The following is a 27,535-nucleotide window of genomic DNA, read 5'->3' as shown; positions in this document are numbered from 1 at the left end:
CCATGGATATTCAAAACATTGACTCTTTGTGGGGGAGATACCAGAAGGAATAGTCCGATATATAGCATCTTAACACCAGACCTTGGGTTAATAAAATTATTGTGATGTGTGAAATTTTAAGACAATCGGACTGTTACATTACATTTTATAAATGTTGTAATTATTAAAGATTTTGAACCTTTGTGGGGGAGGTACTTGATGGAGTGATGACCTAGCACTGACGCAAATATTAGGATTTGCGAAGTTGAAGAAAAATCTGATTATAGTTTCTCTTTCTGTGCGTATATTTTCTGCAATATATTTTTGGAAATTTCGACCTTTTTAGGGGAGGTACCAGAAGGAGTGGACCGATGTATTCCATTTTAACACCAGACCTTGGGTTAATAAAATTATTGGTATGTATGAAATTTGAAGACAATCGCACTGTTGCGTCACATTTTATAAGAGTTGTAATTATTCAAAATTTTGAATCTTTGTGGGGGAGGTACTTGATAGAGTGGAACGATATTGTCCATTTTCGCACCTGACCTAGCACTCATGCAAATTATAGGATATGCAAAGTTGGAGCAGAATCGGATTATCCTTTCACTTTCTGTGCAAAAAAATATTTTTTTGTCCATCTCCGAACTCAATCTAAGTTTGACAAAAATATTACGATGTACCAAGTTTGGACAAAATCGGATACTCCCTTCGCACCAGCCAGCCAGACAGACAGACGGACGGACATAGCTAGATCGACTCAAAATGTTCTGAAACGGATTTGGTCCAAAGGGTCTAAAACTGTTTTTCGACTTGGCACGTTTTGACCGTATCAAATGATATATACCCTCTGTAGCCATATGGTTGAGGGTATAAAAAAAGAAGAAAATAAAAAAATCGCATTTGGCAAAAGCCAGAAATCTGCAGCACCTTTAAGGTAATTGTTTCAGATAATCGGATAATACTAATAAAAATTTGTAAATAGCACTTTTGTGTGAAAAACCTTAAACCTAAAAAAATATTTCGACTTGTCGTGGTCGATAATGTAGCGATATGCCCATATACCATTCCCATACACCTCAATGAGTCGGGTAATTCCCAAACCAAATATTTTTTCGCAAATACTCAATGAAAAACTATTAATAATGATGAAATCCCTTGGCGAACTAACACTATACTTTTTACTGTTATTTTCTTTTTTTGTAAATTTATTTTGTTTTTTTTGTTTCGTATTATTAATTGTTTATTTTTTTTATTGTTTATTATTATTTTTATTTTTTTACTCAGCAAAAAGTAATCATAAGGGCTCCCGTGAAGTGTAGCGTAAATGAAATGACTAGCACATAGAAAACAATTGCAATTAATTGTAATTGTTATTGTTGTTTTTTTTACTAATATAATTATTAAACAAATGATTGTTTTATGATTAGAGCGTTGACAAAAGTGAAAGTGTTTACAAAAAAACATCACACGATTTGCTTCAGTTCATATATTACACAAACAATTTTCAAACGCGAATTTAATAAAATAATCTCTAGGGACAACAAGTATTCTCTTTCCGCCGCCCCCCTCGTTGTTTTGAGTTTTTTTTTTAAAAAAATTCACATTCTAGAAACATATGAGATGAGATTTAATTTCTATGTGAACTATGATAAGAGTTTATTATACCCTACAACACTATGTGTTGGGGGTATTATAAGTTTGATTGGGCCAAAAATTATGTAACACCACGAAATATTAATTTCCCAGATAGGAAAGTATATATGGATCTTCCTATCTCGCCGAGCTTAGTCGATCTAACTATGTATGTCCGTCCGTCCGTCTGTCCGTCTGTCCATGTTAATTTGTAATCACTCTACAGGTCGCAATTATGGCCCCATCTTCACGAAATTTAGAATGGAGGTGGGACTAGGGTCAGAATAGAACCCTATTTCTTTTGGAGATGATCGCCAAATGTTTAGGCGTTGAAATGGACCAAATACTGAAAAAATGTCGGATTTTGCAGTAGCTATACATTTACATATAGCAATTATAGACCAATCGACGCAGAATTTCGTATGTAGCTAGAGTTTAGGGCGGGGAAGAAGCCTACCAATTTGGGTGGTCATCGGATAATATTTAGCGGGTAAAATAGACCATATCTTTTTTGTTGAAAAAATTCAAAATTTTTCATTAAAGCGCTAATATTTTAAACCCCGGCGAAATCTCAAAGCCATGACAAGGTTACTTCTGATCTTTACATTGATGTTAAGATCCAAAAAATCGAATATATAGCAACATATGTGCGATATATATGTCTATCAAAGAAGATATGCTTGAAAGATCTCATGTATGTCGAGAACGGCTGAACTGATTTCGACAGTTCACATTAATTCAGAATGGCCTCTTGGCAGGAAAGAAACAACGTCTAAAAAAATCGCATAAAAATATCTCTCTTAAGATGAAAATATTGATTTTCTAACATTTTCTCATATTTTTTCAATTTTGTCATATTTTTGGCATATTTTCATTTTGAATTAAACATTTGGTAATATTTCTACAGCTAACAAAACTAAGTAGTTAGGATATCAGGATATCATATACAGATCGCATTCATGGCCCGATCCTTACGAAATTCTGCATGGGGATAAGATGAGGGTCAGAATAGAAGCCTACTCTTTTTGGAGATGATCGCCATATATTTAGGGGTTGAAATGGACCAAAAAACTGCAAAATTGTCAGCAGGTCGTAATTATCGCCCGATCCTCACGCACATTTGAATGGGGGTTACCGTACATTGCAAAAGCCAAGCAGTTTTGGATGGTCATCCAAAAATATTCAATGTGCGAAATAGTTTGCCAACTTTTGTAGACAAAATACGAAAATGTCCATTACAGTGACTTTTTGGAGAATTCACAAAAATACAGGAAAGACGCATTTCTGACTATTTCGTTTACGGTGATTTCGTTGAAGAATATAGTCAAATGGCTGTATCTCATATAGATGCGTTTCAGTCAAAAACCAATAATAAATGTTAATATTTTGCCACTTCTGAGAGATTATAAGTCTTTGGGAAATATTGATTCCAGATCAAGGAAGACAATTTAATTACCAATATATTAGAAATGAGCAAATTAGTTTAAGTTGCTATTATTCGAAAATTAGAGAACGAAACCTGATGGTTTTCTTTTATTATTTGTCACAATATCTTGTGGAATTCTTTCGAGTATCTCGCCCATATAAGCTGTATCTTTTATTATAGTGTTGTAGGGTATTCAACGGTCGGCCCCGCTCGACTGTAGCCTTTGCTTACTTGTTTTTAACTAAAATTCACATTCTAGAAATATATGAGGTGAGATTTAATTTCTATGTGAATTATGATAAGAGTTTATTTTTACTTTCAAAATAATTACTTAAAATTCTCAAAATATTTATGGCGAAAAATATGTATTGTCTTGGATTATGTCAGAAATTAAACGATTTGGCTTTTATGCGCGCAATAAAACCTGAGGACTAACTCAGCAATAAATTTGTAGAAAATTTCTTATTGCAGTAAAATGGATGTGGGTATTATAAGTTTGATTGGGCCAAAAACTATGTAACACCACGAAATATTGGTTTCCCACATAGGAAAGTATATATGGATCTTCCTATCTCGCCGAGCTGAGTCGATCTAGCTATGTATGTCCGTCCGTCCGTCCGTCCGTCTGTCCATGTTAATTTGTAATCACTCTACAGGTCGCAATTATGGCCCGATCTTCACGAAATTTAGAATGGAGGTGAGGTTAGGGTCAGAATAGAACCCTAATTCTTTTGGAGATGATCGCATAATATTTAGGAGTTGAAATGGACCAAAAACTGAAAAATTCCTGATTTTGCAGTTGATCTACAGGTTACAAATATAGACCAATCAAATCGGAAGTTAACATGGGGCTAGGGCTTAGGGCTGGGCAGAAGCCTTCCAATTTTGGTGGTCATCGGGTAATATTTAGTGGGTGAAATAGGCCACAACATTTGTGTTAAATGAAAGTCATATTTTTCATTAAACCGCGAATATTTTTAAACCCGGCGAAATCACAAATAGACGAACAGGTCAATTCTGTCCGTTACGTAGATGTCGATAGTTAATATATCGGATATATGTAGGAAAATATATACAAAGGAAGGGGATGTTAGTTAGAATGCTTATATCTCAAGATGCCCTGAATGACATCAAAGTATAAAATCTAAAAAAATTGCAGAAAAACATGCCAATAATGATGTTAATATATATTTTGTAGTATTTTGTGACATTTTTTTATTTTTTCATAATTTTTATCGCATGCTATTTTTTCAATTTGACTTATAATATTGAAGTGTATATTTTGTAATATTTTTTTACTTTACAACACAGGTTGGTGTTATTATATACAGATTGCAATTATTATCCGATCCTCACGAAATTTTTCACAAGGGTAGGGTTGGGCTCAGAAGGGCTAGGCCTATTGTTTCCAAAGATGTCCGCAATATATTAGGGGGTTGAAAAGGACCAACAACTAAAAATTTTCCGAATTTGCAGCCGTTATAAAGGTCACAAATAAAAACCAAAGGACACTAAATCTAGCATAAAGTTAGAGTTAGGACAGCGGGTACAATGAACCACTAATTTTGTGTGAAAAATACCAACATTACTTACAGACGATATCCGAAATACACAAAAGCTGAACTTTCTGGCTTTTTTATGCTGATTTCTTTGGCGAATATAGCCAAATATCGTAGACAAAAAATATTTAGGGGTTCAAATTAACCAAAAATAGAAATGATTTTCCGATCACACAATTGAAGCCAATCGACACGCCTGTGAAGAGGACAGGGAAAAATTCTAGCATTTTGGATGACCATTGGATTATTTTTATCTGTAAAATGGACTACATCAACTAACAGCCCGACGGAGTACATAAAAGTTGGGCAAATGTCCCTAGTCAAAATCCTAATTTCAAAAGCGAAATCTTCCAATATAGATTTGGACATAAGGGGGCTTCTAACACATTGTAGTGTTGTAGGGTATAACAAAGTCGGCCCCGCACGTCTATAGCCTTTTCTTACTTGTTTTTTTTTATTATTATTAGTCCTTGAATCACTGGATATAGCACTGAAATCGCCAGTTTAATAAATATAATATTCCATCAAGAACATAATAAATAATATCTGTAATAGAAACAAGTAAGCAAAGGCAATAGTCGTGCGGGACCGACCATTTGATAACCTACAACACTACAATATATTGGAAAACCTCCTTAGGTCCAAACCCATTTTAGTTGTTTTTTTTTTTTTTTTAAATAATGCTATACAGTCCCGCACAAATGTAACCGTTGGGTATTTGAGTTATATTTACATCTCTCTGTTGGTATTCAAAACAATTTCACATAAATGCTAAACTTCTGCCCTGTCCTTAACTCTGTCCTCATGCAAAATCAAAATTTTAATTTGTTGGTCCATTTGAACCCCTAAATATACATCTTCAAAATAATAGGTCTGTTAATTGCAATACGAATATAATACCCTCAACATATAGTGTTGTTGGGTGTAAAAAACACTACAAAATGTACAAATCAAAATTATAAGTCAAATATGAAAAAATCGCATGCGATAAAAAATATGATGACAAATCCGTTTCCGTCTGGCCGGCTGGTACGCACAATAACTCTCGAAGGGAGGATCCGATTTGATCCAAAGTTGGTACATCGTAATATTATTTTTTAAAACTTGGATCGAGTTCGGAGATGGGCAATATCGATCCACTCCTTTTGGTACCTTCCACACAAAATATCAAAATTTTCAAAGAAAATGATTTATTGCACAGAAAGAGAAAGGATAATCCGATTTTACTCGAACTTTGCGAATCCTAATATTTGCATCAGTGCTAGTCCGTTTCAGGACATTTGGAGTCGATCTAGCGATATCCGTCCGTATGTAAGTCTGTCTGTCTGGCTAGTTGATGCGCACGATAATTTTCGAAGGGAGTACCTGATTTGGTCCCACCTTTGTACATCGTAATATTATTCTCAAACTTAGATCGATTTCGGAGATGGGCAATATCGGTCCACTCCTTCTGGTACCTCCCACACAAAATATCAAAATTTTCAAAGAAAATAATTTATTGCACAGAAAGAGAAAGGATTATCCGATTTTGCTCGAACTTTGCGAATCCTAACATTTGCATCTGTGCTAGGTTAGGTGCGAAAATGGACATTATCGGTCCACTCCATCAGGATCTCCCCCACAAAAGGTCAACATTTTGAATAATTACAACTCTTATAAAATGTAATGTAAGAGCCCGATTATCTTGAAATTTCCCACATCCCAATATTTTTATTAGCCCAAGGTCTGGTGCGAAAGTGGAATATATCGGTCCACTCATTCTGGTATCTCCCCCACAAAAGGTCGAAATTTTCAAAAAAAAAAAAAAAATAAATAAATAAATAAATAAATAAATAATTAAAATATTTTTTCTGCACAGAAAGAGAACCAATGATTCGATTTTGTTTCAACTTTGCAAATCCCAATATCTGCGTCAATTCTAGGTCAGGTGCAGAAATGGTAAATATCGGTTCACTCCATCAAGTGCCCCACCCACAAATTTATTTTTCTCGTCCAATTTTGTGCGAACTTTGCAAATCCTAATATTTTTATCAGTGCTATATTTTTGCTAGGTCAGGTGCGAAAATGGGCAATATCGGTTCAATCCATGAAATTCCTTTTCCACAAAGGTTCAACATTTTGAAAAACTATAATTCTAAATAAAATGTGACATAAGACTTCGATTGTCCTCAAATTTCACACATCACATCGCATGATTTGGTGTGAAGATGGAAAATATCGGTCCACTCTGTGGTACTTCCCCACAAATGGTCAAATTTTTGAATGCTCATAAAAAGTGAATTTAACATTTGCTCCCATTCAAATTTGGCACATCTATATATTTCTATAAACACCAGATATGTTATAAAGATGGTAGAGATCGGATAATTGTTTCTGGTCCCTCCCTCACAAAGGGTCAAAATTTTGAATATCCATGAAGCCCTTAAATCGCGAAAATAACATCTGATTCCATTCATACTTCATATCAATATTTTCATCAAGACAAGATCTGTTATAAGGATGGTAGAGATCGGACCATTTTTTCTTGTACCACTCCCACAAAGGGTGAAAGTTTTGAGTAACCAAAAAGATCATAAAATCTGAAATAAGATTCTAAGATTCTAAAATTCTAAGTCGATTTAGCCATGTCCGTCTGTCTGTCTGTTGTAATCACGCTATCTTTCGAACGAATTGAGATAAAAGGTTAAAAATTTGCACACGTATTTACTTTTCCAGTAGGCAGGTAAGGTTCGTAAATGGGCCATGTAGGTCTACGTTTTCATATAGCCCCCATATAACGGTACCTCCCGATATTCGGAATTTTGATGATTTTAGCGACATTATTAACCGGAATTGCTTCAAATTTGGTATTTGAAGTTCGAAATGGATACTACAGCCTATGGCAGAAAATTATCTGTGCAGGTCCACGTCTTCGTATAGCCCCCATATAACGGTACCTCCGGATATTCGGTTTTTTTATGATTTTAGCGACATTATTCACCGGAATTGTTTCAAATTTGATATTTGAAGTTCGAAATGGATACTACAGCCTAAGACAGCAAATTGTCTATGCAGATCCACGTCTTCATATAGCCCCCATATAACGGTATCTCCCAAAATTCGGTATTTTGATGATTTTAGCGTCATTATTCACCGGTCTACAGTCTGTGACAGAAAATTGTCCATGCAGGTCTAGGTCTTCGTATAGGCCCCATATATCAGTACCTCACTATATTCGGTATTTTGACGAGTTTAGGTACAATACCCACCGAAATTGTTTGAGATGTCGTATTTGATGTTCGTAATGAATGCTACAGCCTGTGACAGAAAATTGTTTATGCTGGTCCAAGTCTTCGCTCAGCTCCGATATAACCGTACCTCCCCATATATGATATTTTGATGATTTTAGCTACATTATTCACCGTTTATTTCAAGTTTCGAATTTGAATATGATAATGGCTTATGACAAACAAGGCCTATGTAGGTCCACGTCGTATAGACCCCAATATAATGGCTATATTCGGTATTTTTAAAATTTTAACAGAATTTTTTAAGGATTTTATTTTTTTGAAAATTTCCAAATTCGTTCCAAATATGGAGGGTATTCAAAATTCGACCCGGCCGATCTTTACTGCTTGTTAATATAGTTGGTTAGGAATAGGATTTGTAATGAGTATTTTCAATGGGTTACTTTTTCCCAATCGTTCGACATCATAACTAGTACTAGTTTTTTTTTTTTTTAATATAAAACGTGTAAGCCTTCTAAATATAATTGTCTGCTGACAAATGACCTTTAATACCCCTCCTACAAATAGCCTTTTTTTAGAACGTCTGTAAAATATTTATAAAACAAAATTTCAACAAATACTCTTCAAAGTTTCAGCATAAGTATGTCTAGGTGAAATTAGTAGAACTTAGTTAGAACTTGTTCTTTCCGGAATGCGATAAGAATTTCGCGTGCGCATAAGTAGTTTCCTCTGCTTGAAATATTTCAGTCAGCTTGGTTTTCGGAATAAAAATCTTTAAATGTCTGACTTATGCCCTGTACGAGCCCCCTTTTGCATTTGTATGATTAAGTATGTGTTGTGGTTGTGCGGTTAACATATGTTGATAATTATTAACATTGATTATAATGGAGGTATTCACACACCAACATATATTTTTCAATAAATTGCTGTAATATTCAGCAGTAAACGACGATTGTATCTATAAATACTTAACCCATTGTTAGCCAGAGAAATTAATAAAAAAATTAATTTCTATATCCAAATCTGAACCGATCTCGATAAAATTTGGCAAAGATATTTCTGAGCTGTATTTGATATTTATCCCTGAATATCGTTGTTAGGGAGTGCATATTACGGCTGTGGGTAATAAATATAACAAATCAAATGAACAGTATATATGGGAGCTATAGCTATATCTGAACCGATCTTCACCAAATTTGACATACTAGCTTCTATACTCTATTCCGTCGTATGTGCCAAATTCCATCCCATTTGGACAAATATTAGATGTTTGGTGCACAAAAAAAATGTAAATCGGACGAAGTTATGTATGGGAGCTATATCTAAATCTGAACCGATCTCGATAAAATTTTGCAAAGATATTTCTGAGCTGTATTTGATATTTATCCCTGAATATCGTTGTTAGGGAGTGCATATTACGGCTGTGGGTAATAAATATAACAAATCAAATGAACAGTATATATGGGAGCTATAGCTATATCTGAACCGATCTTCACCAAATTTGACATACAAGCTTCTAGACTCAATTCGGTCGTAAGTGCCATCCCATTTGGAGAAATATTAAACGTTTGGTGCACAATAAAAGGTAAATCGGACGAAGTTATGTATGGGAGCTACATCCAAATCTGAACCGATCTCGATAAAATTTAGCAAATGTATTTCTGAGCTGCATTTGATATATTTCCCTAAATATTGTTGTTACAGAGTGCATGTTACGGCTGCAGAGGACCAAAATAACAAATCGGATGAACAATATATATGGGAGCTATAGCTATATCTGAACCGATTTCGAGCAAATTTGGCATACTTATTTTCATGCCTAATCTAGTTGTTTGTGCAAAATTCCATACTATTCGGGCTGATATTACAGGTTAGGTGCACAATAAAAGGCAAATCGGACAAAGATAAATATGGGAGCTATATCTAAATTTTGACCGATTATCTCCAATTTCAATAGGGTTCGTCCTTGGACCAAACAAATGATTTGTGCAAAATTTCATCTGAATTGGGCAATAAATGCGAACTGTACTTTGTTAACAAAAATATATGGATAGACGGACGGACGGACATGCATAAATCGACTCAGAATGTGATTCCATGCAGATCTTCAAAAGAAACTATGGGTCTATCTCGTTTCCTCTTGCCTGTTACAAACAAATGCACAAATACATAATACCCTGACCACCTTGTGGTGTAGGGTATAATAAGAATAAATAAGTGTTCCAGAAAATTCAAATTGGAACTAATTCAACATTTTTAAATTTTTGTAGGTTCTGCTATAGTGAATTTTATTGATAAAAATGCTTATTTCAGAACTTTTTTCAAATATTGCATAGCTAAAAGGAATTTAAAATACAAAATTAATTTTAAAATTCTAATTTCAATACGGGTTATTATCGCTTTTCAAACTCAATTACTTCCACAAAACTATCCGTCACCATATAATGTTGCATTCCGGCATAAATTGGGAAGCGCTTTTTTTAATTTGTAAACATATCCAATATATTTCCCAAATTCAATACGCATGTTCCGACCACAACCTAGTCAACCACACCACATTACAGATTTGTCGTTTGATGTTTTTTCCTCACTTTTACTATGGGTGATGGGTAGCCGCCACACGACCACCATATAAAGAGGAAAATCTCTTATCAGAGTTGAATGTGATATACACGAGCATTATACTCTGACGAGCATTATACTCTGATGAGCATTATACTTCGTACTCACACATGTGTATATTTTCACTGCAGAAAAAAGTGAAGATAAGGAACAAAAATATTGTGGTTTGAAATCATGACTGCGAGCGAGCAGAGATAATGCGGAGATACAACGCTCGTGTGAATCGAAAGAGATTTTTTTGTATGGGAATATTAATAATGTGGGTTTGTAATTATTGTTGAGAATTGAGAGTTTAATTGTCAATAGAGAGATAGTGTTTAGGAGAGAACTATAGTGCGAGTGGAAATTTGTGGCCTTTGTTAGAAGATGCTTGGCGACAGTGTAATCCTCTACCCAGATTTGATATTTCATGTTATATTCCTATAAATGTATATTTATTGTATATAGTATAAACGAATCAGCATGAGCTGATACTTTGAATATCGACTAGAATATGAAATTATCCTAAAAATCGAATTTCTCCAAAATTGATGCATACCTTTAAATAATAAGTTGCATGCAATTTCGTCTAAAAATGAAGCTGGGACCATTTAAAAGCACACAGGAAAAAAACTACAAGTTCAGCCGGACCGAACTTTGAATACCATCACCCGTTTGGAACGATTTTGGCAATTACAAAAAAAAAAAAAAAAAAAAAAAATAATAATAAATAAAATAATAAAATAAATAAATAAATAAAATCCGTTAAAAATTCTGTTACAATCTTATAAATACAGAAGGAAGTCCAATGGACTAAATATGCCGAAGCATTTCTATCTTTTAAATTCGGACTGGTATTGCCCATTTGGGGCACAATTAATTTGAAATCGGATAAAGATATATAAGGGAGCTATATCCAAATCTGAACCGATCTCGATAAAATTTGGCAAATATATTTCTGAGCTGTATTTGATATATATCTCCCTGCATATCGTTGTAACGGAGTGCATATTACGGTTGTGAGTAACAAATATAACAAATTGGATGAACAATATATATGGGAGCTATAGCTATATCTGAACCGATCTTCACAATACAAAATTTCATCTGGATAGGGCAATAAATGCGAACTGTACTTTGTTTACAAAAATACATGGAAAGACGGACGGACTCAGAATGTGATTCTATGCAGATCATCAAAAGGAACTATGGGTCTATCTCGTTTCCTTTTGCCCTATTACAAGCAAATGCACGAAGACATAATACCCTGGGTAGGGTATAAAAAGTCGGTGAATAATGTAGCTAAAATCATTAAAATGCCGAATATAGGGAGGTACTGTATGGATAAATTGCAACCAATTTCAGAATGCTGTCATTTCTAAGCCACTCGTCCGACAGCTGTTAAAATTTAGCTGTTACAGCTCATTATATTGTTTACAAGCGTACAAAAGCATTTTGGTGAGAATTTTCCAGAAAAATAGTTATACGTGATTCAAACATTTAAATAGTTATTCGGAATTCAAGCGTAATAGTGTGATTTCTTTATATTTGTCTGGAAAACCACAAGTGGCCATCGTTAGAGCACTCCAGCATTTAAATGTGAAAAAATATTTTGTGTCTTGCACCATCGCTCGTTACCGTGATAATGCTACACCGTAGCGTAGCCCGACGTCAAGGAAGTGGATGGAAGAAAACTGCAACATCATCAGAAATGGTTTGCAAAGTAAAGAAGGGGCCCGAAGCGATCGAAACCCGCGTCGCAGTGGCTGAAAAATTGCTCCTGAGCTAAACATATCGCAATATACCATTCGGCAAATATTGAAAGATGAGTTCGGAGTAAGGCCATTGAAATTCCAAAAAGTGCAAGAACTTACACCGCAACAGAAAGAAAATAGACTCAAAAGAGCTAAAGAGTTGCTTCTCTTGGCCGAAAGTGGTGAACTGCCGAATTTGCTTTCCTCCGATGAGAAATATTCATTGTCCAGCAGTTTGTAAACAAACAAAATGATCGTGTTTACTTGCCAAAGAAGTCAGCTGAAAATGTGCACCTTCGCTTGGCCACCAGAACTCAAGCGCCGGCCATGGTGATGGAGTGTGTCGCCATAACAGCCGGTGGTCGCTCTACCCTCAGAATAAATGCCGAATATTATCGCGAAAATATTTTGAAGGGTGTATTACAGCCTTGGGCACGCAAACATTTTGGCGCAGACCTTGGACATTCTAACAGGACTCAGCACACACCACCCAAGAATGGTTACAAAATAAGGTTTCTCGCTTCATTTCCAGCGCACAATAGCCACCAAAATTTCCGGATATCAATCCGTTGTACTATTGCGTCTGGAGTATTTCGGAAAACAAGGTTGGCACTAAAAATAACAAAGTGTTGATCACCTCAAGCAAGCGCTTCGCCGGGAATGGGCCAAAATTCCAAAATACAGAGCATTTATGAAAACTTCCACCTTTTGTGGGGTAGGTACAAGAAGGAGTGTGAAATTTGAAGACAATCGGACTCTTACATCACATGTTATAAGAGTTGTAATTATTCAAAATTTTGACCATTTTGGGGGCGGTAATTGATGGAGTGGACAGATATTGTCCATTTTCGCACCTGACGTAGCACTGATGCAAATATTAAGATTTGCAAAGTTGAAGCAAAATCGGATTATCGTCTCTCTCTTTCTGTGGGGTTTCGACCTTTTGTGGGGTAGGTACCAGAACGAGTGGACCGATGTATTTCACTTTAATACCAGACCCTAGGTTAATAAAATTATTGTGATGTGTGAAATTTGAAGAAAATCGGACACTTACATCACGCTTTTGTTCTTTCCGAATGAGCGAAATATATATTCGATGTAGTAGGAACATCTGTTTCATTAAATACCAGTCCTTTTTATACGCTCATCCATGTGGCTAGATACGGCCAAAAGGCACTTCATCGAAATAATGGTTTAAACCCTATGCCTCTTTGGACCACAGAAAAAGAAAGGATAGTCCTATCTTGCTCCAACTTATCAAATCCTAAAATTTGCATTAGTTCTAGGTCAGATGCGAAAATGGAGAATGTCGCTCCACTGTGGGCTATATGAAGACGTGGACTTACATTAACAATTGTCCGCAATATGTTGTAGTACTCATTACTAGCCTTAAATACAAAATATGAAATAATTAAATAATGTCGCTAAATTTCTCAAAATAGCGAATATCGAGTGGTATCGTAGTATGGGGGCTATACGATATCGTAGACCGATATAGCCAATCTTTGAACTTGACCTGCCTGCAGACAAAATACTTATATGTGCAAAATTTAAGCTTCCAATCGTAGTTCGATTTGACACTAGCGTGATTAAAACAGACGGGCGGACGGGCCGAAAGAGCTAAATCGTCTTTTACGCGTATCGATATTGATTATACTTTATTAGTCTGAAATTCGATGAGTTACAAACGGAATGACGAACTTAATATACCCTCCATGCCATTTATGGTGGAGGGTATAACAATGATGACCCTTTGTGGAGGAGTGCCGATATTATCCACATCTGATAAAAATTTTAGGATTTAAAAAGCTTACACAAAATTAGGTGATCCTATCTGGTTCTCTAGGAAAAGTGATTTTCTGTGTGAATTTTGACCTTTATGAGGGAGGTACCAGAAAAAATGGGCCGATATTGCCCATCTCGAAACCCGTTCTAAGATTGACAATAATATTACGATGTACCAGGTTTGGACCAAATCTGATACTCCCTTCGAGAGTTACAGTGAGCAGCAGTCAGACAGCCGGACGGATCGAAATCCTAAAACGGAGAAAGTCCAAAACAGAAACGTACTGGCGGTATCAAATAATATATGGAATATGTAGCCATATGGCTGAAGGTTTAAGCATATCGGCGCAATGGCCATATGGTAACCGAGTTTCGCCAAATTGAAATATTCGCTTGAATGTGCAAAAATCCATCAAATTTGTGCTAGAAGTACATATTTGGTGCGCAATAACGGTGAAATCGGATGAGGATATGAAAGCTATAACCAAATCTGAACCGATTTTCACGAAATTTGTTTTCGGGAATTTATGCTATTAGGGCGAATAATACATGTACATCTCACAATAACATTGAAATCGGACGAAGATGTACATGAGAGCTATATCAAAATGTGGACCGATTCTCACCAATTTTATTAGTTTTCGTCCTGGGACCAAACAAATGCTTTGTGCAAATTTTCATTACGATCGGGCAATAAAAGCGACCTACACTTAGAATGTGATTCTTTGGAGAACATCAAAAGGAACTATTGGTTTGCCACAGTGTCGCGTAGGGTATAAAAATAGCCGGGTATAAAAATATACACAACTTAGGAAATCCACACTTCTCTAACATCTCCACAGCCAATTAAATTGAAACATAACACAAGTTGACTTAGAAGAGAGCGCTCTGAGAAAAATTTCCCATCTTCCTCTCTATCGCTCGCTCATCGCATATACAGTTCTCCCACAGACATCGTGACTCAATCGTAATCTGTGCCACAATAAATTTTTCTCATCGGCTTTCAAATACTTTATAAATCCATTCACCTATGCATTAGCTGCATTATCTCGACGGAGCTCGTGGCAATTAAATGTAATAAAATAAACGCTTTGCGATAAATCTCAGGCGCTGTGAAAACGAAAGGGAAATCTAATTGAAAAAATAACTACTGAAAAACAAAACCACCGAAAACAAAAAAAAAAAAAAAAAAAAAAAACCAAAACAAGTGACGTCTTTAAATATTTACAAATAACCGCAAAATAGTTTTCGAAACCAGAAAAATAAAATGACAACATCCATAACTACTCTGCTGCAGGCGCTGCGTATTGTGCCCCTCTCACAGGCGGAAAAGAAAGCGCAACATAAGTCAGGCGCACACAAGAAGGTGTTAACGGATCGTCTTTGCGAAGCCCTTCCAGAAATCTCTTTGGATGCTGTGGCCCATCATGATGACTACTCCGACTGTTGGGTGGTAATCTATGATCGGGTCTACGATGTCACCACATTTCTTCAAGATCATCCCGGCGGTGCTGATGTAATTATGGATTATGCTGGCCGCGATGCAACATTGGCCTTTCATGGCACGGGTCATTCACGTGATGCCATCGAACAAATGCGAGATTATTTGATTGGAGAATTGCCGCAAAACGAGCGAATCTTTCGTACAGCCAATAGTCAGGTTTTGAAATCGGGCATACCGGAATAAGTCACGGGGAGAGGGGAAGAATCGGAGATTGTTCTTCCATGATTTCTGACTGGAAAATATATATACACACACACACCTACATATACGAGTATTCAGTTTTTATTTTCCTATTCTAAGAGCAGAGCAGAGGAAACCACAGAGCTTTAATGTATTTCCTAGTGATTTTGTGACACCCCGCACACCCCGCAATCATTCGTTTTTTTTTTTTGTTTGATTCCCGTGTCATGTATTTATTTATTAATTTTTTAAAATGCACCGTCGCCACTCTTTACATGTTTTTTTTTAATTTATTTTGTTTTATTTGAAAAGAAAAGTGAAACCTTTCAGAGTAGAAACCGTGTATTAGAAAGGAATTCTTATTAGAACCCCCTCACCTGTGCCCCCCCACCCCATTAAGAAAGGATTAACTCCGTTTATTTGACTGATATTGTGTAGCAAACCACCAGTTGCGTTTCACACCCATGTTGTATTTTTAATTGCTATTGTTTATGTAAATATTTTAATATAAAAAATTTCAATTTTAAATAGAATATAAAAAAATTATAATCCAAGGAGAGGTTAATGGGTTATCCCTTTACAAAATAAATCGTAACAAATAAATGTTCGTAATTTTGTTTTATTAATTAGATGTGGATTAATAACTAACTGAGAAATTAATTTTTCGAATACAAAAGTTTATAAAAGTTCGAAAATTTAGTTCTTAATGTTATTTTAAATAAACCGCCAAGAAAAATGGCACCTTGTGACTGACGGGTCGAAATAAAAAACCAACGAGTAAAAATCGTATATTTCGACCAGGCCGAAGATATAATACCCTCAAAAAATTAGGTAAAATACAAGTTATAAGCTGTAAGTTCGACCAGGCCGAACTTAGAATACCCTCCACCATTTGGAACGAATTTGGCAATTCTCCAAAACAATAAAATCCGTTAAAAGTTCTGTTAAAATCTTAAAAATACCGAATGTAGCTGTTACGTTAGGGTCTTCACGACGACATGGACCTGCATAGGTAACATGCCATTACAAAATTCAAATGCCAAATGAAAAAAAAAAAAAAAAAAAAACAAGTTAAAAAGCAGTAAGTTCGCTCGGGCCGAACTTTGAATACCCTCCACCATTTGGAACGAATTTGGAAATTTTCAAAAAATAAAGTCCTTAAAAAATTGTCTTAAAATTTTATATAATTTATATCCAAATCTGAACCGATATTCACCAAATTTGATGTACTTGCTGCTAGACTGTATCTGAAGCATTTTTTTTTTTTTTTTTCAAATAAGAGGTACTTGCTTCTTGACAGAATTCGGTCGGATATACAAAAATTCAGGTCTTCAGGTCTTCATTTGTTGCACACTTAACCAGAAATCGGTTGATCTGGGAGTCATATCGAACTTTGGACCGATTCTCACCAACATCAATAAGGACCAAACAAATATTATTGCGACCTGAATTTTGAAATTTGAAATTTTAAGAAGTTTGGATCCTTATATCACATTTTAAACGAGTTATAATTATTCAAAATTTGGAACCTTAGTGGTGGAGGTACTTGATGGAGTGGACCGATATTTTCGCACCTGACCTAGCACTTACGCAAATATTAGGATTTGCAAAGTTCGAGCAAAATCGGATCATCCTTTCCCTTTCTGTGAAGAAAATATTTTTTTTCGACCTTTTGTGCGGGAGGTACCAGAAGGAGTGGACCGACCTCGGCTTAATAAAAGACAATCGTACTCTTACTTCACATTTTATAAGAGTTGTAATTATTCAACAAGTAAAAAAGCAGTAAGTTCGGCCGGGCCGAACTTTGAATACCCTCCACCATTTGGAACGAATTAGAAAATTTTCAAAAAAATAAAATCCAATAAAAATTCTTTTAAAATTCTTAAAATATCTAATATAGGAAGGTGCCGATATATGGGGGGATATACGATATTGTGGACCTATAAAGACAAATCTATGTCAGCGTGTAAAGTACTCACAAGGAACTTCGTGTGTGGATTTTCAGACAATACGATTGGAAAATGTGGCTAAAATCATCAAAATACCGAATATCGCGGGGTACCGTTATATGGGAGCTATGCGTTATCGTTAACCTATATAGAGAATTCTCTGTCGGTGGGTAAAGTGCTCACAAAGAACCCCTTGTGTACAAAGAACCCCTTGTGACCATTCCGTTGAAACATATGGCTAAAAACATCAAAATACCGAATACCGTGGGGGTACCGTTATATGGGGGCTATACGATATTGTGGACCTATATAGATAATTCTCTGCCGAGGTATAAAGTACCCACAAGGAACTCCTTGTGTGGATTTTCAGACAATTCCGTTGAAAAATGTGGGTAAAATCATCAAAATACCGAATATCGGGGGGTACCGTTATATGGGGGCTATACGATATTGTGGACCTATATAGATAATTCTCTGCCGAGGTATTAAGTACCCACAAGGAACTCCTTGTGTGGATTTTCAGACAATTCCGTTGAAAAATGTGGCTAAAATCATGAAAATACCGAATATCGGAGGGTACCGTTATATGGGGGCTATACGATATTGTGGACCTATATAGATAATTCTCTGCCGAGGTATAAAGTACCCACAAGGAACTCCTTGTGTGGATTTTCAGACAATTCTGTTGAAAAATGTGGGTAAAATCATCAAAATACCGAATATCGGGGGGTACCGTTATATGGGGGCTATACGATATTGTGGACCTATATAGATAATTCTCTGCCGAGGTATAAAGTACCCACAAGGAACTCCTTGTGTGGATTTTCAGACAATTCCGTTCAAAAATGTGGGTAAAATCATCAAAATACCGAACATCGGGGGGTACCGTTATATGGGGGCTATACGATATCGTGGACCGATATAGCCCATCTTCGAACTTGACCTGCCTGCAGACAAAAGAGAGATCTGTGCAAAATTTTAGCTTCCTATCTTAATTCGTTTAGACTGTAGCGTGATTACAACAGACGGACAGACGGACGGACAGGGCTAAATCGTCTTAGAATTTTACGCTGATCAAGAATATATATACTTTGTTGGGTCTAAAATGATTATTTCGATGAGTTACAAACGGAATGACAAAGTTAATATACCCTCCATACCTTTTTGGTGGAGGGTATAAAAATTTGACACTTTGTGGGGGAGGTACTTGATAGAGTGGACCGATATTGTCCATTTTCGCACTTGACCTAGCACTGACGAAAATATTAGGAATCGGATCATTCTTTCTCTTTCTGTGCAGAAAATATATTTTTTGAAAATTTTGAACTTTTGTGGAAGGGGGAGGGGGGGAGATACCAGAAGGAGTGGACCGATATTGCCCATCTCCGAACTCGATCTAAGTTTGACAAAAATATTACGATGTACCAAGTTTGGACCAAATCGGGTACTCCCTTCGAGAGTTATCGTGGGCACCAGCTAGCCAGACAGACGGACGGACTTCGCTAGATCGACTCCAGATGTCCAGAAACGGATTTGGTCCAAAGAGACCTAGGGTCTAAAACCGTTATTTCGACTAGGCACGTTTTGGCCGTATCAAATGATATATACCCTCTGTAGCCATATGGCTGAGGGTATAATAACTGCATAGAAAATCCTCTTTTGCTCCAATTTTGCAAATCCAAATATTACATCAGTACTAGGTCAGGTGCGAAAATGGACAATATCGGTTCACTCCTTCTGGTACCTTTTTTGATTAAATTTTTGATATCCATGAAGCTCCGAAAACGCGGAATTAACATCCAGTTCCACTCAGACTTGGCACATCTCAATATTTCCATCAAGATAAGATCTATTATAAAGATGGTAAAGATCAAGATTTCTAAAAGCAAAACGCTCAAAGAAAGCGAAATAAGCATCCAACATTAGGATTTAAATTTGAATTGCAAACACGTTAAGCAAATAAAAGCTGTTCTAAGATTCATACTAGTGTAGCTCATCTGGCATCATTTATTATTTCGAAAGCTTTGACTTGAGCTTTTTTAGTGGTGTACTAAAATTCTCAATGAATGATTTAGTGGACAGCTGTTGAATATACTCCAATGTGGGGGTGAGCACAAATTACAGGCTTTGAGAGGTGTTTGTGTTTAACTATGGTAAAGACAATAAGAAATCTAAATATAAGATACTTTGTTACGCCATAACAGTGGAACAATGTCACCATACATTATAAAAAATATATATTTTTATTCCTTTCATGGGGTATAACATTGGGTTTTATTATGATTATCATTCTGTTACCTTAAAAAATTAAAAATTATGTTCCGTACGATGTGCCAAAATGCAGGGCATTTGGACTGATATTGGTCATTTGGTTCACAATTAACCCGAAATCGGTTGAAGATATATATCTAAATCTAAATTTCGACCTATTCTCGCCAATACGAAAAGAGTTCGTCCTTGGTCTATAAAAAAAAGTTTTGATTACTAAATTACATCTCAATCGGATAATAAATGCGACCTGCATTTTGTTCACAAAATACATGGACAGACGGAAGGACGAACGGACAGACGGATTGACATGCATAAATCGGCTCAAAAAGAGATTCCATGAAGATCCTCAAAAGTAACTTTGGGCCTATCTCGCTTCCTTCTCCATGTTGCAAACAATTAGGATATGAAGGAAGTTATCGAAATAGGTACTTTTGTGCACAAAAAGTCCTAAATGGTACTGAATTTGGTATTGAGTGAATGTATAGAACCGGAAAGTTCTCTATTGGTATCAGGTGTTGTAAAAAGTACTAAGTAGTACTAAAGTTGGTATTGCGTGAAGCAATAGACCTGAAAACCTGAAATTTGATGTAGAAGTCACTATTGGTATCCGTGGTTAAGATATGGAGGCGGTTCGGAACATGCTATCCATAATTGTTAGAAAAGTACTAAATTTGGTACTGGGTGAAGGTATAGGGCTGGAATCCTCAAATTTGATAGCGAGGTCTCTATTGGTATCTGGTTTTGAGATAGTATGCCAATCCGTACTAGAATTATTCGCAAAGTACTAAATGGTACTAATTGTGTATCACTGTTGGTATCTAGAATGGAGAGATGTTGATTGTTTGGTTGAAGGGACCGAAATACTCCAGACACAATAGTGTTTGCGTACTTAAGGCTTTAATACACCCCCCAGAATATTTACGCGGAAGTATTCGGCATTTATTCTGATGCCACGGTCGATTAATACGAACAAAGAGCAACAATCGGCTGTTATGGCGGCCCACACCATCACTATGGCCGGCGCTTGAGTTCGGGTGGCCAACCGAAGGTGCACATTTTCAGCTGACCTCTTTGGCAAGCAAACATGATCATTTTGTTTGTTTACAAACTGCAGGACAATGAATGTTTTCTCATCGGAGAAAGCCAATTTCGGCAGTTCACCACTTTCGGCCAAGCGAAGCAACTCTTTAGCTCTTTTGAGTCTATTTTCTTTCTGTTGCGATGTAAGTTCTTGCACTTTTTGGAATTTCAATGGCTTTGCTCCGAGCTCATTTTTTAATATTTACCGAATGGAATATTGCAATATGTTCAGCTCACGAGCCATTTTCCGGCCACTGCGATGCGGATTTATATCAAGTCGCTTCTTTAATTTTCGAACTTTTTTCTGCTGATGTTGCTGGTTTCTTCCGTCCACTTCCTTGACGTCGGGCTAGGCTTCCAGTATCACGGTAACGAGCGATGGTACGAGACACAAAAGATTTATTCACATTTAAATGCTGGAGTGCTTTAACGATAGCCACTTGTGGTTTTCCAGCCAAATATAAAGAAATCCCACTAGCACGCTTGAATTCCATCACGAATAACTTTCTTCCTGGAAAATTCTCACCAAAAAGGCTTTTGTACGCTTCTAAACAATATAATGAGCTGTCACTGAAATAATTTTAAGAGCTGTCGGACAAGTGGCTTAAAAATTACAGCAGTCTGAAATTGGTTGCAGTTTTTCTATCTCACTCTGCACTTCTTGAGGTATGAGACCAACATGATTTCCCACATAAAAATCACTTTTGGCCCACTGCCCAAAAAACAACAAACAAGATAACGCTCCCCATAATTTACGGTACATTACACTGTTGCTTTTCTTTTAGTTTTAGTACATTCTGAAAAAAAAAGAGAGCAAAAACAAAGCAACAACAAAGTCCATATGGTGTTTGCCAAATAAACATTAAAAGCTTTTCCAACAGATGTAATTCGGAAAAAGAGAGAGCGAGAGCGAGTTGATATATCATTCATTACAACCACAATATGGTAAAGCTAAGCGAGTATTTGTTTTGGTCTAACACCAACACCACTACCACCACCATGCCATTGCCAAAATCATGTAAGTGTGCCAGTAAGCTCTCAGCATTTCCTTTGAAATATTATACAAAACAGAGAAGAAACAAAAAGGGCAGCAAAGCCAGTAGCCAGAAGAAGAAGACGACGGCGAGGCGAACCTACTGCCATATTATACTCGATGGCAGTTCCGTTTTAGTTCTGACATCTGGCAGTTTAGTTTCTACCTCAGTGGCACACAGAACACACACCGAAATCAGATCGAAGCATTTGCCAAAAGATTTTTGTTTCTTAGCACACACACCAACACCAAATCCGGTTAAATTTATATGTGTATACAGCAACACACAGGCGAACACACATTACAGCGGTCACTAGCAAAAAAATCCAAAAAAAAAAATATTAATTTGTTTTGTCGAGTGTTTATTAACAAATAAAATTTGTCAACATCGCATAACGAACGTTGATGTGACGGACGGGGCTTAATATTAAAAGCTTTTTTTTGTTGATGATTTGCGCTAAATAACAATAAATGGCAATAAATAATTTTGATACGTTTTGGGGGTGAAAAAAAATTCATTGGACGTGCTATCCTCCACACAATAACAATTCATTGGAATTTTTCGATAAAAAAAAATCCGTCGATGAATGCTAACATATTGTAAGGATTACAGGCGGAAAAATACAATAATTGTTGTGTCGCAAATTTTGAACGAGATTTTCAAAAAACAGAACATCAAAAAGCAAAATACCTAAGGTAAGTTCATTTTATGGAAATTTAATAAGAACCCCATTTCAAACATGCCAGGAAATCCTGTGGGAAATAAACTTGAAGAATTTCCTTATTATGTGTACTTATGGCTATTCCCCAACAAGGATCTGCATTACCTTTTAATACATATTTCACGGATGAATACTTTAGACTGTGTACAGAGTGTTTTGTGTACCATATGTACAGATGCTTAGTTGTTGTTGTTGTTGCTGGGGCTTAGACGCCAGCAACTGGTAGTGAGTTATTGCATGACCGAAAACTTAAGTCACATATGTTTTCATCCCGAATCGAGACAAATGATTGTCTGGTGGAAAAAACAGTGTCTTAAAATCAAGAAATTCGAATATTCTCCTTTATAAGAAACTTCTACACCAAAAACAAATGTTTCTATGGATGAAATCCGTATCAGTTCCATGACCGTTCTCTAACGAGTAAGAATGATAACGTATAAAGGGAAGCTAAAATCTTGAAATCATTGGATCTTTGATCTCCGTAGAGTGGTGCTATAAAGCATGATTTTCAAATTTTTTATTTTTAACAAATAAGCAAAGGCCATAGTCGTGCGGGCCCGTCCGCAACACTACAATATGTTGGAATCCCCTTATGTCCAAATTTATTCTGAAAGATTTCGTTTTTAAAATTATATCATAGAGTACTGCCCAGATTTATTATTATTCTCTACGATATTTGGCTATATTCGTCAACGAAATCAGTATAAAACGCAAGAAGTTCGACATTCTGTGTATTTTGGATATCGTCTGTAAGTTATTTTCAGCGTTTCGGTAGAACAGAATTTTGGTATTTTTCACACAAAAGTAGTGGTCCATTCTACCCGCTGTTGTAAACTCTAACTTCATGCGAAATTTCGTGTCCTTTGGTTTCCATTTGTGACCTTTATAACGGCTGCAAAATCAGGAACATTTTTAGTTGTTGGTCCATTTGAACTCCTAAGTATATTGCGAGCATCTTTGAAAACAATAGGCCTAGCCCTTCTTAGCCTAACCCTACCCTTGTGGAAATTTTCGTGAGGATCGGACGATAATTGCAATCTGTATATAATAACCCCAACGTGTGTTGTAATGTGAAAAAATATTACAAAACAAACACTTCAATATTATAAGTCAAATTAAAAAATCGCGTGCTATAAAAAATATGAAAGAATAAAAAAATGTCACAAAATACAACAAAATCTATATTAACATCATTATTGACATCTTTTTTTGTGATTTTTTAAGGTTTTATACTTTTATGCCAAGAGGGCATTCTGAATTCACAAAATTTGTCAAAATAGGTTCAGCCATTCTTGAGATATAAACATTCTAGCTAACATCCCCTTCCTTTGCATATACACAAATTGTATATATTTCACTATATATATCCGATATGTTTACTACCGACATCTACGTAACGGTCAGAATTGGCCTGTTCGTCTATTTGTGCTTTCGCCGGGATTAAAAATATTCGCGGTTTAATGGAAATTTTGGTTTTTATTTGACACAAATATTATGGTTTATTTCTCCCACTACACATTACCCGATGACCATTAAAATTGGATGGCTACTGCCCAGCCCTAGGCTCTAGCCCCATGCTAACTTCTGCTTCGATTGGACTATAATTGCGACCTGTAGAGCAACTGCAAAATCATGAAATTTTGTTGGTCCATTTCGACCTCTTAATATTATTCGTTCATCTCCAAAAGCAATAGGTTTCTATTCTGGCCCCACCTCTATTCTAAATTTCGTGAAGATCGGACCATAATTGCGACCTGTAGAGTAATTATAAATTTACATGACCAGACGGACGGACGAATATGCATACCTAGATCGACTCAGCTCGGCAAGATAGAAAGATCCATATATACCATTCTATGTGGAAAACCAATATTTCTAGGTTTTACATATTTTTTGGCCCAATCAAACTTATAGTGCCCCCAACACATAGTGTTGTAGGGTATAAAAAGCAATAAGTTCGACTGGTGCGAACTTTGAATACTCCCCACCATTTTCAAAAAAATAGGATCCGTTAAAAGTTCTGTTAAAATCTCAAACAAATACGGAATATAGTCGTAATATTAGGGTCTATACGAAGATACGCAATTTTTGTCATATTCCATTACAATATTCAAATAAGAATTTGGAAAAAAATCCGTTAAATAATGTAGCTAAAATCATCAAAATAATATAGGAAGGTACCGTTATATCGGGGCTTTACGAAGATCAGTAAGTACCTATTATTAACTTCAATGTACATAAATATAGCACTTAAATCGTCAAAATACCGAATATAAGGAGATACTGATATATGAGGCTTATTCGAAAACCTGGAGTTGCAATTCATGTCATAGACTGTACTTCCCATTACGAACTCTAAATACGAAATTTGAAACAACTCCCGTGATTAATGTCGCTAAAATCGTTAAAATATCGAATATCGGGGGTACAGTTGTATGTGGGCTATACGATATCGTGGACCTATATAGATATTTTTTTCCAGGGTGTAAAGTGCAGACAATTCCTTGGAAAATGCAGACAAATCATCAAAATATCGAATATAGGGAGGTAATTTTATATGGGGTTATACGATATCGTGGACCTAATTAGACAATACTCTTCTAGGGAGTAAAGTACTCAAAAGGAACTCCCTGTGTTTATTTCCAGATAATTTTATTGAAAAATGTGGCTAAACTAAAATCGGGGGTACCGTTGTATGGGGAACAATTCTGTTTCAGGGTGTAAACCAGACACGAAGAACTCACACAATTCCATTGTAAAATGTGACGACTTATATGCAGGTCGTAATAATACTAGTGGAACACGTCTATGTTGAACAAGTAAACCAGTAAGGAAAAATTAAACGATAGTCGGGGCCGATACCTTACATATTTGAAGGAGACATTTTAATCTTTTATACCAAATAAGATTGCTATAGAGTGTATGACATCACTTCAAGAAGAATTATATTAAAAAATATATATCGGAGCCGAATTCCACAAAATGGAAACGTGCGTCCCGAAATTCACTCCATTTGGACTGATATTAGCCATAATTTGCACAATAAACTTGAAATCGGTTGAAGATATATGAGAGCTATATCTAAATCTAATCCGATTATCACCAACTTCAATAAGGTTCGTCCTTGGGCCAAACAAATATTGTTTGTAAAATTTCATCTCAATCGAATAATAAATGCGACCTGCATTTTGTTCACAAAAATACATTGACGGACGGACGGACTGAGATGCATAAATCGACTTAGAAAGTAATTCTACGAAGATCGTCAAAAGTAACTGTGGGTCTAAGTGATATACAAACAAATGCACAAAGATATAATAATCTTATGTGGTGTAGGTTATATGTGGTGTAGGGTACAAAAAGCATCCGAAACCCGTTACCTAGAGGCTATATGAAGGCTGCGTAAGTAATTTTTCGTCATAGACTGTAGTACCGACCCAAATGCAAACACGAAATTTGAAAGAAATCCGTTGAATAATGTCGCTGAAATCATAAAAATACCGAATGTCGGGAGGTACCGTTATTTGTCGGGTTGACCTGATTAGACAATTTTCCATCATTGGTTGTAATACGAGTACCCATTACGAATTTCAAATACGAAATTAGAAACGATTTTGGTCTGTAAAGTTACTAAAATCATTAAAATTAAATATTGGGAGGCTCCCATAATGGGGGCTATACGAAAATGTGGACCGGCAAGGCCTATTTAAAAACTTAACCTACTTACTGGGAAAATACACACTTCTATTTCAATGCGTTTGAAAGCTTGCGTGATTACAACAGAACATCGCTATATCGACTTCGAATTTTACGCTGATCCAGAATATATATTTTTCGAGGCGTCTTAAATGAGTATTTCGAGGAGTTACAAACGGAATGACAAAGTTAATATACCGTCCATAAAATGGTGGAGGATATAAAAACAGTATTCTATCTTGATCCTAAAAGATATTGTATATATTTAACCTTTGAAAACAAGTTAAATTTGTTGGCAAGACACTGTGCTTTACCCTGTTACTTGTGTTCTTCCTTTCATAAAATATTAATCCAATGACTCTTATGGCTGGCAAGTTTGTAATAAATTGATGTGTCTTTAAGATGTCAAATATTTGTTTCAATTTTCCTGTTTCTGTTGTTTACCAAAGAAAAAGCACATGACGACATCAACAGTAATGGAAGATTACATAGTTTTCTACCTTTTGCAATACGAAAATTAATCTCTGGATTTTCATTAAAGCGGTAAGGCGAACAAGACCACCTTGCCAGTAGTAGGAAAGAGCACTGTCATCTATCGAAACACAACATGTTGCCAAAAGAATAACTTGCACCTCCAACCCCAACTATTTAAACCGAGCTCCAACTCATCATTGATAAAAATGCTAAATAGCTAATCGCTGTAGGGTAAATCGGAAAATACTATTTTATTGGAAAAAAAAAAGTAAGCAAACTTTTTTATAGCTTCGGGTAAAATAAATATTAATCACTTTGGCTGGGCTCCAAGTTGATGGGCTATTTACAATATTACAAGAGTCAAAGAAGAAGAAGAAGACGAAAAAAATATGACGAGCTCTGGGTGCCCTTGGTTGGCTTCCACTTGTTAACCTCCACACTCCCAGAATACAACCAAAGCCTGTCTGCCCGTTCCCTGCTCGCCCGCCCTCCAGCCAGTTATGAGTTTAATCACGAGAAATGGTCGCCACTACAGCCAAGACCTTGGAGCATTTTCATCCATCGAAGCTAAAAATATTAACTGATAAGTATTTGTGTATTTGTGGCGAACATTATGATGTGCGCTTTGTGTCAACTACATATTTATACGAAGCGACAACG

General features: G+C 36.0%; 2 protein-coding genes across 2 annotated transcripts in view; both read left to right on the top strand.

The window, feature by feature from the left end:
• The first annotated feature begins 15,053 nt into the window (after nucleotides 1–15,053).
• LOC101898889 (uncharacterized) lies at nucleotides 15,054–16,257 on the top strand. The gene has a single exon (XM_005185717.4). The coding sequence runs from the start codon at nucleotides 15,234–15,236 to the stop codon at nucleotides 15,651–15,653; it is 420 nt and encodes a 139-aa protein (XP_005185774.1). The 5' UTR covers nucleotides 15,054–15,233; the 3' UTR covers nucleotides 15,654–16,257.
• A 5,832-nt stretch (nucleotides 16,258–22,089) lies between these two features.
• The window catches only part of LOC101899424 (synaptotagmin-5), a 37,538-nt gene continuing 32,092 nt past the window's right edge, over nucleotides 22,090–27,535 (top strand). Inside the window, exon 1 of the mRNA XM_059123948.1 lies at nucleotides 22,090–22,679. The gene's annotated coding sequence lies outside the window, so the exon portion shown is untranslated. The remainder of the gene's footprint in view (nucleotides 22,680–27,535) is intronic.

This window comes from Musca domestica, unplaced genomic scaffold (genome assembly GCF_030504385.1).
Source record: "Musca domestica strain aabys unplaced genomic scaffold, Musca_domestica.polishedcontigs.V.1.1 26, whole genome shotgun sequence".
Taxonomy (NCBI): domain Eukaryota; kingdom Metazoa; phylum Arthropoda; class Insecta; order Diptera; family Muscidae; genus Musca; species Musca domestica.
This window is presented reverse-complemented; position numbering and strand designations above follow the sequence as displayed.